Source organism: Falco cherrug, chromosome 2 (assembly GCF_023634085.1).
Source record: "Falco cherrug isolate bFalChe1 chromosome 2, bFalChe1.pri, whole genome shotgun sequence".
In the NCBI taxonomy this organism is placed as follows: Eukaryota; Metazoa; Chordata; class Aves; order Falconiformes; family Falconidae; genus Falco; species Falco cherrug.
Window position 1 is genome coordinate 11,809,781 of NC_073698.1, and position 13,466 is coordinate 11,823,246.

Below are 13,466 nucleotides of genomic sequence, written 5' to 3' on the forward strand. Positions count from 1 at the left end.
TTTTTTATCTTTATAAGAATTCTTTTTTTTCTTGTAAATAACTTACAATCATATTTCCTTCCTATATTCATGTATATATTTTAAATCCTGACATCAACTCAGTTTTTCACTAGATAAGGCAGAGGTTGAGAGCACATGGGGTTATTAATTCAGGTAGCAATGGGAAGGAATGAAGGAAAGAACAAACAACAGAATGAGGAAGGGCTGCATGTTATCTTTCAAAAATTTATGTAAAATACACTGGAATATGTCCCACACATAGGTCTGCCATCCATCTAAGAATTCCTGTCAAGGAACAAAATAGCTCACAGCACCCAGTTATTACTTTAAACCAGTCACCAAGTCTGTAGCATTTAAACCCACAGAGATGCTCTCTGTTGAATTAACTAGAACTGTGGATGCAGGATAAATTATTTCTTCAACTGTCACATACGTCCCTGTTAAAAATCCAACAACTCCGATGACAGCTATAAAAATGTCTTTAAATATCATCCATAAACTTAAGTTTTCCTTGTAGAAAGTGAGAATTTCAACCAGAGGTGGCAGAATCAGTGCCAGAGTGCTGCTGCTGACAGCTCCGACAAAAGAAATCACCAGGTCTAGGCGAGGGATCAAAATCGCTACAGCACCTAAAACACAAAAGTAACAGTGGCTTCAGATTTAATATCCTCATGAAAAACAAAACTGCAACACACACATAATCTAGTGGCTCAGGCTTTTTAAAAAGTTCTATCATTCACTAGTTTTCCAGCTACAAGTGGCATCCTCTATACAGATCAATGCATGTATTTGTAAGATACACCTTCGTACTCATGTGAGATACTCAGTTTTGATTCTGAATTTTTACACAAGCTGGCAGAGCTTCAAGCTAAGGTGTTCTTGTACTTAGCAGGTAAAAAATTCTGGTGCACAAATCGTAGAGAAATGAGAAATATGAAACTGTATGGAGCCGTTTCAGTTTATTAGTAGTTGTTGGGTTTTTAAGATGAAAGAATAAAGTTGAGGAAGAGCAGGGCAAGGGGCTGTTGCATGCTGCCTAGGAGACAGTGGACAAAAACGCATCCCTATTAATTATTATATATTACTAATAATCTAAAAGTGACATAAAATTATTCAAAATGAACCAAACTTGTTGGTCACTTGGCAGTCTCATAATCATTTAAATCACTTTTACCTACAAACTTGCCTCTTGAGAAATCTTGGTCTATACAATTGCATTCAGTTTCTAAATGCTACTGTAAGAGTTGCCCGCTTAACTAAATGAGAATTTAGCTCTTCCAAGAGATGAGTCTGAACACAAGACCCACTAAGCCTTTTAGCATGGTATGGCTGGTCTCACCACCTGAAACTGTACCATTCATAGAAACAAAATCCACCATGCTGGGCAACAACCACTTCTGGTTTTAACCCCTTCAGCCGGAAAGCCTAGGCAAGGGACCCTGCTATTAACTCAGATACGCCAGCCGACATGTATGTTTTGAGTCCTTTATTAGAAACCAGCTTTCAAAGGTTAACTGAGCCCATGTCTCCATATGATTCACGGTACGTCATAGAATCACAGAGTGGTCAGGGTTGGAAGGGACCTCTGGAAGTCATCTTGTCCAACCCCCTGCTAAAGCAGGGCCACCCAGAGCAGGCTGCACAGGATCACGTCCAGGCAAGTTCCGAATGTCTCCAGAGCAGGAGACCCCACAGCATCTCTGGGCAGCCTGTGCAGGGCTCTGTCACCCTCAAGGGAAAGAAGCTAGTCAGGTAGAACCTGTTGTGCGTGCCCATTACCTGTCGCTGGGCGCCACTGAAAAGAGCCTGGTCTCGTCCTCTTGACTCTCACCCTTAAGATACTTGTAGACATTGATGAGATCCCCTCTCAGCCGTCTCTTCTCCAGGCTGGAGAAGAGAACCCCTACCTTTTAGAGCCCTAACCCAAGGAAATGTCTTTTTTCCCTTCCATGAATATATCGCCTTCTAGCTGTCAGACATTAGCGTAAACATCCGCAGCATCTGCCTGCTTGCCATTTTCTATCGGTTCTCATCAAGACAAGGAAGGAAGCAATCAGGAAGAACGCCATTCAAGCCATGAAAGCAGGCACTGTGAATGCCCAAACAATATGGGATGAGTGCTCAGACCAGAACGACTGGCTAGCATGCTTGATATTTGTACAGCAATGCACAGTCCATAAGTAATTGAAAAGTGCAGCTGAAGTATTTTGGCAATGACTGGTAAGACTCTCAGCTAATGAATATGTTGAACATGTTCTTCTGAAGTAAAAGGGAGGGCTGCACATTTATTATCTTGCCAGTTTAATAGATGTAGTGGGTGTATGCATTAAATATAGATTTTTCAACTTCTGTAATAGACTCTTTCAATTCTACATATGTCCTGAATTTAGAAGGTACTCATTAATTTATACTTCATAGTTTTGTTTGAAACATCCTGCTTTAATACAAATAATGAGAATGTTTTTCATATTTTTTTAATTGGACCCCCCCTGCAGTTCATAATTGCTTCAGGTTACAGAAAAGCAAAATGCTGAGTGTTGGTTTGGATCTCATCAAATGTTTGCCTGGCTCATATAAATTTATATGAATCTGGATATTGCTGTGGGAGGAAGGTTGGAAACGTGTTTCAAGGTTTTAGTTAGTGTCTTATTTATCCTCTAATAAACAAGAGAAATACAACTCATGTTTATTACCTACCAAAAAATGTCCTCAAGAGTTAAGAAAGTTACCCAGTCCCTAGAAGTAAACAAGGGGCATTTCTGCAGGTAAGGAGCCTGATTTTCCCTGTCCTGCATGGGTTTTAAAAATACAGTGTCAAGAAGGAATTCTGAACCTTTATCAACAGTCATGAAACCTTCTGGTTCATAAGCTCTGGGAATCTCAACTGAAGAAATAAGCTACACAATATTAATAGTGTAAAAAATTACTTTCCAGATAGTACCAGATTTTAGATTTTACCTAAGTATTCAAACATAATTCTGACAAAAAACCCCCAACAGGTCAGCAGTATTTAAACATGTACCTCAGAAGAAAGGAAGTAATAGGTATGTTACCAGATCAGTAGTATGGCCCAAGCAAATTGTCCTAACAGCAGATTTTATAAATATGCATGGTCAAAAAGACCAAGGGTTTCTTAAGTATGAGAAATATTGGCTGTTACTAGGAAGTGGCAATTTCAAATAGTTGAAGAGCAGCATAACTGTCTCAAGCAGTTTTCTTCAAAGGCAGTGACAGTGCTGAAGAGGTCCCCGTTCTGCAGGAAGTCAGCGCGTCCTGATCTTTGTCCACTCTTCCAGGACCAAATCGGATGACTGGAGCATTGATGTATTAAAGATGGGTGTCCGACACACATACAACTTTCCAAAAGCATAAACCAAAATTGTATTTTTAAGAGGCAGATGCCTACAACAAGAAGAGAGTCCCTTCCAGGAAGAAAAAACGCCTCCAACAAAACATCTGCCAAAGAATCCTGTCTGTAGGCAAAACGGCACTTCAAAATGCCAGCCCGAATCCTCCTTCCTCTTCTCGTATCCCAGGCTATGCTCTCTGTCCATCCTTCCCTACTGCAGTAGCCAGTCAAACCGGCATCCTCTTCCGTTCTCCCTACTGCATTGTCTCCTGGATCCCCTCCCCTGCTGCAGCACCTCCCCGTTTTCCTCCAACTCACCCCTCCTTTTCCACAACACTCTCCTCCACATTGCCCGATATTTTTTTTTTCCTTTACCTGCTAAGAGAATAGAAAACCATTTCTCTGCTACAGACTACTCCAGACGGCTTAGCAGCTTTGGGTGCAAGGAGTTTATACGTGCAGGCTGGGCAACTAGAAAGTCAATATAGCTATGTCTTCTCAAGTGGCCGTTTGAGCAGGGGATCCGTGTTGTGTTTTCTGTGTAACTGTATTTCCATGCTCTGCACAAGAGTCATATCTTCCACCTTGACTTGCAGGCAGACAAAACAGTGCGGGCTATACTTCAGACATCAGCTGGACATTGCAGACTTACTTAAGAGAACCACAAGAAATCATTTATCTCTTTCATAAAAGTAACATGTTACATCACAATTTAAAAAAACCCCACATTTTAAAAACGAATAACAAAATCTTAAAAAATTTAGTATTTCAATAAAAAGCTGTTCATTTAAATAAGTAACAAAAAATAATGCCTTCTCTGAGAGGTCCACAGTGAAAACTAAACTGTGTATTGATACATAAGTACAAAGGACTATGAGACCTGTAGATACCTGTAGTAGATACTAATCTGAAAATAAACTAATGCAAATAATCACTTAAGAGCATTTATGAATAATTTACAGAGCTTTGCACACAGGTAGAAAGGAATCTACATATTGATGGATGCAGTTTAAAAAAAAAAGGATTTTGTATAAAGACCCTGATACTATGTAATTGTGAATTAGAAAATTATTTTTTCTGGCTAGAAAGGCTAATTAACATAGGGTTTGAGTTGGTGTTTGTTTTAGCTATTAAGACATCAAAAGACTATAAGATACATACAGAGGATAATTTAATTAAAAATTATTTAGAGTCAGTCTTGACCAAAAATAGTTTTCTTAACCCAATTTCTTAAAAAGCATGCTTTTAAATACCAGCTCAATCTCAAAACTAAAACTGAACAGAAAAAGGAACAAAGCAGAAGATAAACTGCAGTTATACTACGAAGTGACAAATTCTACTTTCACACTGGAGAGAAAAAGGGATACAGCTTGCATGCAGGACAGCCATATACATCATATGGTTTGGTTTTATTCCCTTTGGAATGAAAATCTCTTTTTATCATCATCTTCCTGCAACATACTGAATGCAAAGACAGAAACTACTTCACGTCATTTGCCCTCACGCTACAACTCACTGTTTATAAGTGCTTTGTCCTGTTAGTGGAAAAAAACCTAGAAAGACCAGACTCATACAGGAGAAGATGGTTTAAATATCCTCACCCTTCACAGTGAGAGGTAATCCAGGACTCTGCCCCGACACACAGCAGAGCCCTAATAACCAGTTAGGGAATGGGCAGGTCCATCCCTTCCCAGAGCCCTCCGTTATCAGTTTCTCAAAAATGCGTAAGTAAATTCTGTTTTTACAGCAAGCACTTTGCATCAGAGATTTCAAAGCTATTTACAAAAGGGTTTGCATTTAGTCTTTTTATTCCTTATGCAGAAAGATGCATAAAGAATGACATCAGACAAAACAGCAATTTAATGGGGGCACCGAGTCCAGTTTTCTTAATAGATTACCTAAAATACCAACAGTCAAAGCTAAGGATTGGTTAATGCCACTGGTATGAGAGCCCCCTTCCACAACAGCGCTCCCCCCATGCTCCACTAATACATCTCTCCCCAGTAGCTGTCTGCGTTTTACACAATCCCAAAATTCAGGTAGTGTAATTTGTTCAGGCTTCAGTTTCCAGGACCTGCACCCATTTTAAGCAGAATTCAGTGTCACAACAATCCCGTGCAGGAGGAGGCTGCATGAGCAGTTACAAATTTACAGGGACAAGGACGGAGTTGCAGTGACGGGGCTATAAGGCGATTCTTCCCACCGCTCACCTCCTCAGGACTACTAAGCATGACTTGCTCACTCCTAGTCAAACGTCAAAGTGGTAGTTACTAAACTGCTTGGCCTCCTCATCCTGTTCTTTCTGCCCCCCATCAGATCTTCAGAATTAATGCCTTTTTACTAAGCACGCTTCTTGGATGCCTAGTAAACGCATACAGCAAACCAGGCAGCGAGATGCTACGGAAGCTCATCACGCTGCAGGTTGCCTGGAGCTGCAACACCAGGTGATCTTCATAAAACCAGCAAGCACAGGTACATGGCACAGCACATGCTGGATTATGTGCAAATGTGGGTCACCGTTTAATTAACTACAAACCGTGGGCTCACAAATGACATCAGGTTGGACTGTTACATTTGAAACATTGTATTTATCCATTTGTCTCTGCAGTAGACTTATTTGAGCTTTGCTACCAATACTTTTTCATAGAAATTTTTTTAAACATACTTCCACGAAGTAATGTAAATAACTGCTATATGGAGCTAGATTCAACAAATGAATGTAAAGCACACAGCAAAACTCATTAATATTGAGCTCCAAATGGATTATCCTAAACCATTACAGTACTGACACTGTTGACACCACCACTCGCTCTCCTTTAGACATGTGAATCTATGGACCCACCAGAAATGAGTCTGCAATTAAACTTCTGTACTCTTTGTCTCAGTCTGTTAAAATAAATTGCAACTCTCAGACAGCTGAAGGCCTCCCAAAAGCACAAGCAAAAACTGCTATTTGCTCATCCAAGGACAAGACTGGTTTTGCTACAGGGAGCAGAGGTGAAGTAAAATGTTGAGAGCAGCAGCTAAACCTTGAGGAGCCAGCCATGCTGCTTCTGATGCTGCTGGAAAGTCATCTGTTGCTCCACTTAGTGTAATCACTCTATACTCCCCAATCGTTCTCTTGGATGCACTATGTATATCAAACTATGTCACAGGAAGGTAGGCAAGTGAGCCATGGCTACTTTGTTGTCTCGTAACAAAAACAAGACTCAGGCAATAACAAGTTAAAATAATTTTATATAAAAAGTTTGTCTTGCCCTCACCCTTGAAAATAAAAATAAGTCATTATATACCTTTTATGTATATATCATATATTTACAGTGAGCAAAAATGTCATTAAGATTAAATTGAACATACTTAGCTTCAATCTGAAGCTACTGTACTTAGCTCCATAAACACTAAACATGTATGAGTATGTAGCTCCATAAATACTAAACATAAATACTAAACCTATGAAGGAGAAACATTGCCAAAGACACCTTTAAGGGTCCTATTTCATAATTAAATTTTGCATTTCTTTATTAAAGATGATTAAAGGAACAGCTGATTAAAATGACAATAAATATCTATGTTACTGGAATCCTTTTGTCAAAGTAGAATCCATCAGGATGCCATAAATTGTAACAATTATCTCAGATAAATTATCCTCTCTAATTATCATCTAAGGACTAAATATTTATTAAACAACAGATTGTTAGCTCACCCTCCTCCCCCCATGTTTTAAATAAATTATAGAACAAAGAGATTCTGTTCTGGATAACTTTAATAAAACTTCTGAGCCAAGAGGCTCTAACCTGTGTTTGGGTGGGGTTGTATGTGCTACAACTTCCATTAGCAAGAACACATTAATTCGCAAAATTTCAAAACAAGAAAATGTATCAGACCAGCTTGCCTCAGGAGGGAAGTCATGACAAAGCTCTAACCTAAAAAAAATCAGCACAGAGGATATGGAAGCAGGGATATGCTACAGAAGAGAAATTTAGAGATATCACATGGACGTATCTGGATGGTCTCAGGAAAGCTGAAATTCAGATGAAGCCAAGGGATGCCAAAGGCAGTAAGAAGAACTTTTAGAAGTTCTTGGTAATTGGTAATTAAAGGACATTGGTAATAAAAGGCTGAAGGACAGCGTGAGCCTGCTGCTGAATGGGGTGTAGGGCTTGGTGACAGCACACACAGGTGAGGCTGAGGTACTCAGCGCTGCCTTTGCCTCAGTCAGCGTCCCAGCCCCTGCCATCACTGAAAGAGATCAATAATTGCCATCAGTGGAGGAGGACTGAATCAGCAAATACTTGAGAAAACTCAAACCACAAAGGTATACAGAACATGACAGGCTGCATACAAGAGTGTTGAAGAGAACTAGCCAGTGTCCTTCTAACACCGCTCTATGTTGTCTTTGAAAGGTCATGGAAACTGGGGGAGCTCCCTGGTGACTGGGGGAAAGGAAATGTCAAGAAAGGGCGAAAGAATAACCCAGGGTAATCCAGGCAAGTTAGCTTCAATTTGGTCCCTGGAAAAATCATGGAGCAAGTCATCTTGGAGCACTTTCTGGGCATGTGAAGGAGAAAAGGGTGTCTGGGAACAGAAAATGGATGTAGGCAGGATAAGTCATGCTTGACCATCCTGATTTTCTTCTCTGGTACAATGACTGGGTTTATGAACGAGGGGAAACCAGTAAATACCATTTACCGCAACTTCAGAAGTCTTTGACACTGCCCCAATACTCTTGCATCTGGATGGAGGGAAACCAGATGAGTATAAAACTTACTGGACAAAAAGAACAGTGGTTAATGTCTTATAGTCTACCTGGAGGCTGGTAAAAATCCTACGGCTAGTAAGGAAAGTAAAAGTTTCCTGTCATTGATAAAAACATGAAATGATCACTTAAGATGACAGGAATGATGTTCTTTAAGCCTAGAAAATGAGAATGCCCTTACTACAATACAAATGTCTCACAAAAACATCCCTGTAGCACAAAGTCGTAGTGCTGAAAGTGGGCTGATAACACATTTAAGTCCATATTAACTTAAATCATTGATATTTAATCATGATTCAAAGCTGGATTAAACTGATATTTTAACACTGATACTTCACAGGGTATTTTTTTTTTTTTTACAATGGCTTAAAAATATATCCATTATTGCTTATTTAAATAATAGCAGTGCTAAGTATCTTACAAATCAAATACTTAAGTCCTCAGAGAACTTTTAGCCACTTTCAAAGGGGAAGTCACGCTCTGATTTCATACAATGTTAAAATCTTTTCATAATAAGCAAATGCTTGGATTTTCACGTAGTTTTTAAGTATCTGAGTTGGCCTGCTTATTTTGGGCTGCAAAACCACAGAGCTTTTTGGTATGATCAGTACCTATTGCATATGACACGTACTATATTATTACCAACATGCTAATAAATAACTTAAGAATTTACTGCAACATATCAAAAGTAAATTAAAAGATAACGCCCACAGGGAGATAACAACAACGCTGTGGTGGGATGACCAATGCATTTCCAAAATAATGCTTTGCAACAGCTGGTGTCACAGGCATGAGTTAGCTGCAGCCTGCTGTGTTGATTGATGATACCGTAAAAACAAGCTGCCAAGTGCCTTGGCTTCCCAGAGAGAATCACGTGCAGTAGCTAGTTGAGGTTCAGCTCCCTGTGTTGACAGGCTTAGGCAGATTAAATACTGAATTATGGTCTGCAGTCCAAATCCATCAAAAAAAAAAAGAAAAAGAAAAAAGAAAAAAGCGGTCATCTGCAGATGTTTTTAATCTTAATTTGTTGACATTTCACCTTGCAAAGTGAAGTTGGGAGAGAGCAGCTTGCTTTGTTACATAGGAAAACTCAACTGCCGATTGCTTAGTGGCTTCCAGCTCAGCAGAGGGAATTTCAGGCACACATGTGTCTGAAGCACCGTCTTCTCCCAATGTCAAGCCAGCTGCACTTGCTGCAGGGCTGGGGCTTGCTGCACTGGACACTTTGCCAGATGTCTGGAAACACCCGCTGTGTGCTATGCATGCCCAGGAGAAGGGATCATCCTCCTTAGCACTCATTCTTAATTTTCTGTGACCCAAGTGAATCAATACCCAACATAAATATGTGACTGCATATCATAAACCTGTACTGCCACATACTGTCCTTTAGCCGTCATTTTCAAAGAGCTCACCATCATCTTTCCAGCTTGATGGGAGAGGGAAAACAATCACCTAGTGGTTACACCGGGATAGGTGGACTCAGGTTTGATGTTCTCCTCAAGGGATTGAAGTTTAAATCCAACTTCCAGTGCCCCAGACGCTGGGTTTGTAGGTGAAAACTATAAAATTACCTTTCAATTTTTTTTTTCCTAAACATAATGCTGTTAATTATGTTACCCAAAGAAATCTGCCAAAAATTTTATTTTATTCTTGATTCAGAAGATTACTCAAGCTATGTCAGTTTTGGTTTAGGGTTTTTTTTTTGTTTCTTTTTTAAAAGATCCCCGAATTGCTGATTTACTGAAGTTCTGTCAGAATTCTCGGAATTTCTGCAGGGTATTAAAACACAACTCCATTTCAACACTTCTGAAGAAAAGAACACGCTTATAAACCTGTGTGTGTTGTCAACATACAAATGATATAGCTGTAAGTGTCACTATGGCTTCTAAGGAAGCAGTTTTCTGAAATGAACATGTTTTCTACTGTTCCTAAGTTCAGTAAACTGAAGTTATATTTCAAATTGACTTTTTACTTAAGGATGAAACAGTTTAATTTCCTGCCCTATAACAGTCAACATAAAACAGAAGGCAGCCTTCATGTCATGAAATTTTCTCTTAAAACCAGTACTTGTGAGGGCCAGTAATTTGACAGATCTGCACAGGCTGTAGTCACAGGCTGTAGCTTGGTCAGGAACAGCAGCACACCAAATAAGCACTTACCTGAGAAGGAAAGACAGCAAAGGAGCACAAAGCATCTTGATGGACTACAGGCTGAAAATTAACATTTTCACAGTCCATCAGGGGAAACCCAGTGCAGCTAGTTTAAAGAAATGGTCAATGAAAGTTATTTTCAACACTCTGTTGAAAGTCTATTCAACCTCAGAACAAGATGATCTCTCAAACAGCTTATAAATCCCCCACGGTTCTAATGTTTGGGATTGTAGGTCCTGTAATTTTGTATCTCCATAAGCAAAGGGCATGCACCATATCCTTAGAAATAAAGCTTTTAATCCGTGCACAGGAAACCTGTTTTCAGTATGCTTCACTTGCACTGGGTTGTTCAGTAGCTTTGGGCATAACACAACAGCAACAACAGTGAGTTCCTTTGTAAGGCCCTTCATCAGTGACAGATAAAAACAATATGAAAATAATAATAATAAACTTTAGCATAACTGCAGTACCTGTTAGAGCTTTAATACTTATTCTGGAACTCTGATACCAAAGAGCTCTACTCTTACTTGTCCATGTACCTACACAATAAATGGTAAATAAGAAACTGAGCTTGTGTTACATCATCAGGCACCTTTTTTTTTTTTTTTTTGGCTAACCTCAAATGCTCTGCATTCTATTTTTGGGGTAGTTTTCTTCCTATACCAAACTCTACCATAATCTTTTGGTAATGCTTTTAAGCGGACAGTGAAATGATTATGTGTAAATAATACTTTATAAAGCAGCATGGACTCCCACAGGATAAAAGGCAATACTAAATATCAAACATAAGCTATTACACTGCACTATAATGCTATTTTTTAACTAGCAGGCATTACCACCACCGCTGCCAACACCCTTGAAAGCAGCAGTAACCCAAAATAAAAATGGTGCCTGCTGGGAGCATTCCAAATAAAGATGCAAAAATCTGGTAAGTCAAACGAGTATGCTTCCAGTTATAGCTCATCGGAGATGAGTGTGAAGCATGGCACTGATGTCTATCCTACAGCTCTGTAGATAATCATTATCTAATTGTCTGCAAGGGGGGAAAAAAAACCCATAAGTTTTTTTCCCCAACAGTTACTATTGAGTTAATATTTAAACTCAATGTCCCTATCATTCTCAAAAAAAAAAAAAAAGTGTTTAAAAGTAAGATTTCAGATAAAAGTCATTAAATAAACTTTAATTTATATTAGGTATTATTATTTTACTTAGCAGTATAATCAAACAATTACCGATTAAGAGAATAGGATTTTCTTTTTTATTGTATAAACTGTTCTGTTACCCTGAAGTTCAATATCAACATAAAAGGACATGTGAAAGGAGACATAGAACATAGGCATTGGCTTCAATTCACCTGTTTCAGCATGGGCTCATATTAGACATAGCTTTTAGAGAACATTCTCCCTTGAACTTCGGAAAAAATACCATGTTTCAGTACTGCAGGAAAAATGGCTTTATGAGAAAGCCTCATCCCTCTGAAGAACATAAGCCAATTCAGACAGTCCCTCAAAACCACCATGCTTCTTTTCAATTAGCAGTAGCTATGTGATGGTGACACCCAGGGATAGCATCACTCATGGCGCGATCCTGGCTGTCTGGGACAAAGGCCCACTATGGAGCTGGTTTGCTGCTACACACATCCACAAGTACTATCACTGCAGCTAAGCTCAGCACCTAAAATCCCACTACTCACATGAATCTCTTTGGGACCCTAAATTTCATATCTCCATGTTTACGCCCCTTCCAGGCCTTGAAACAAAGATCTATTTTGGTGGTGCTTAATATTTTCTTGTAAAGATGAGTCCAGCCCAATATCCACATCTCAGAGAAGTCAAGCTTGCCAGCTCCCATTGCTCAGGACAGTGTTAAGCATCAAGCTAGAGAAGTGTCTGGAAAATAAGTATCATCTACCCTCTTTTTAAACCTGTGCCCGAGAAAATACAAAATACAAAGGGTATAAGATCAAAATGATTCCCTAGCCGAGTCCCCTGATGTCCTAGGCCATACGTTAGATGTTGACATTTTACTGACAGATGCAACACAAATGAAATTACACTACACACTTATTTATACAACATTGTACATACATGTACCTACACTTGGGTCACCTAAAACAGAGAGCCCCTTACAGACCTAAACACCATCCCTGCTGGGAGCATACACTACCTCCACAGGTGAGCAACCTCTGTGGCCAAGTACCCTTGACACTAGAAGTTTGTGTTTTCTAATATGAATTTGTGTGATGCTAACCTCCAGACAAGAAACCTTTGCTGTCTGGCCTTGGTGATTAAAGCTCTATCCACTATCAGAAGTCACTTAACCATTTCTTTGGTAAAGACAATAAGCTGAGTTTTGTAATCCTCCTTCGATCAAGCCTACTTTCCATCATCTTTTTTTGTTGTAGACTGTTATTAATGTATGACACTCCTCTGCCTAAAAAACATTAGTACTATGTCCTTTCCTCAGTCACAACACCATACTTTGAGTTCAGGATCAAACACTTATTTCCCTCGTTATCCTCCCTTTCTTCTTAGAATGCCATCTTCCCACAGATATATAAAACATTATTCAAAATGCTTGTGTGCTATGTGTTCATCATTATTGTTGTGTTGCTCTTTGTATTGTCTGTGCAGTCTATCAGCTTTAACTCTAATTTTCAGATGATGGGCAAAAACACCAACTAGTGTCACATTTAGTACTGATTCCACTAGACAGTTCTTTAAAAATAGCCTGAATTCTGTATCTGGCCTCAATGACAGCTTCTTTATGAGATATAATCACTACTTATTTAATCTGAAATGGTTACTTTACAATGATAAATTACCATAATTTTGTGTGATGATAACCTAAATTTAAATCTGTCTCTTTATAAATTATTTTAAATCTAGTAATCCCACAGAAAAAAATAATCACATTTAATTGGAAAGATCAAGTTTGCATAAAACTATTTTGATTGCCAGCAATCATATATTCATCTTTTTCTTCTAGCTAACAGACTTCCCAAATAATGTCCTTTTTGCATGACTGTTAACACTTGTCACTTCCTAACAGCAATAAAAGCAAATTTCATTGTCACATCATTGCTAAGATTTATTTTACTTCTGATAAGCCCCAAATTAGCTGTCTTAATTAGATCAACTAACAAAGACAACAAGAAATCCTGAGAGTATGCAATACCATCTCCATACTCTGATACAAATGCTTGCATTAC

The 13,466-nt window shown here is 38.9% G+C and overlaps 1 protein-coding gene across 4 annotated transcripts in view; it reads right to left on the reverse strand.

The window, feature by feature from the left end:
• Positions 1–205: 205 nt before the first annotated feature.
• Positions 206–13,466, reverse strand: part of SLC36A4 (solute carrier family 36 member 4) — a 108,094-nt gene continuing 94,833 nt past the window's right edge. For 3 of the 4 annotated variants that reach the window (XM_055701948.1, XM_055701947.1, XM_027798969.2), the window contains one exon: positions 206–629. In XM_055701948.1, the coding sequence (XP_055557923.1) occupies positions 322–629 (308 nt within the window). In that variant the 3' untranslated portion in view covers positions 206–321. The remainder of the gene's footprint in view (positions 630–13,466) is intronic. The other variant, XR_008730881.1, reaches the window with a different exon arrangement.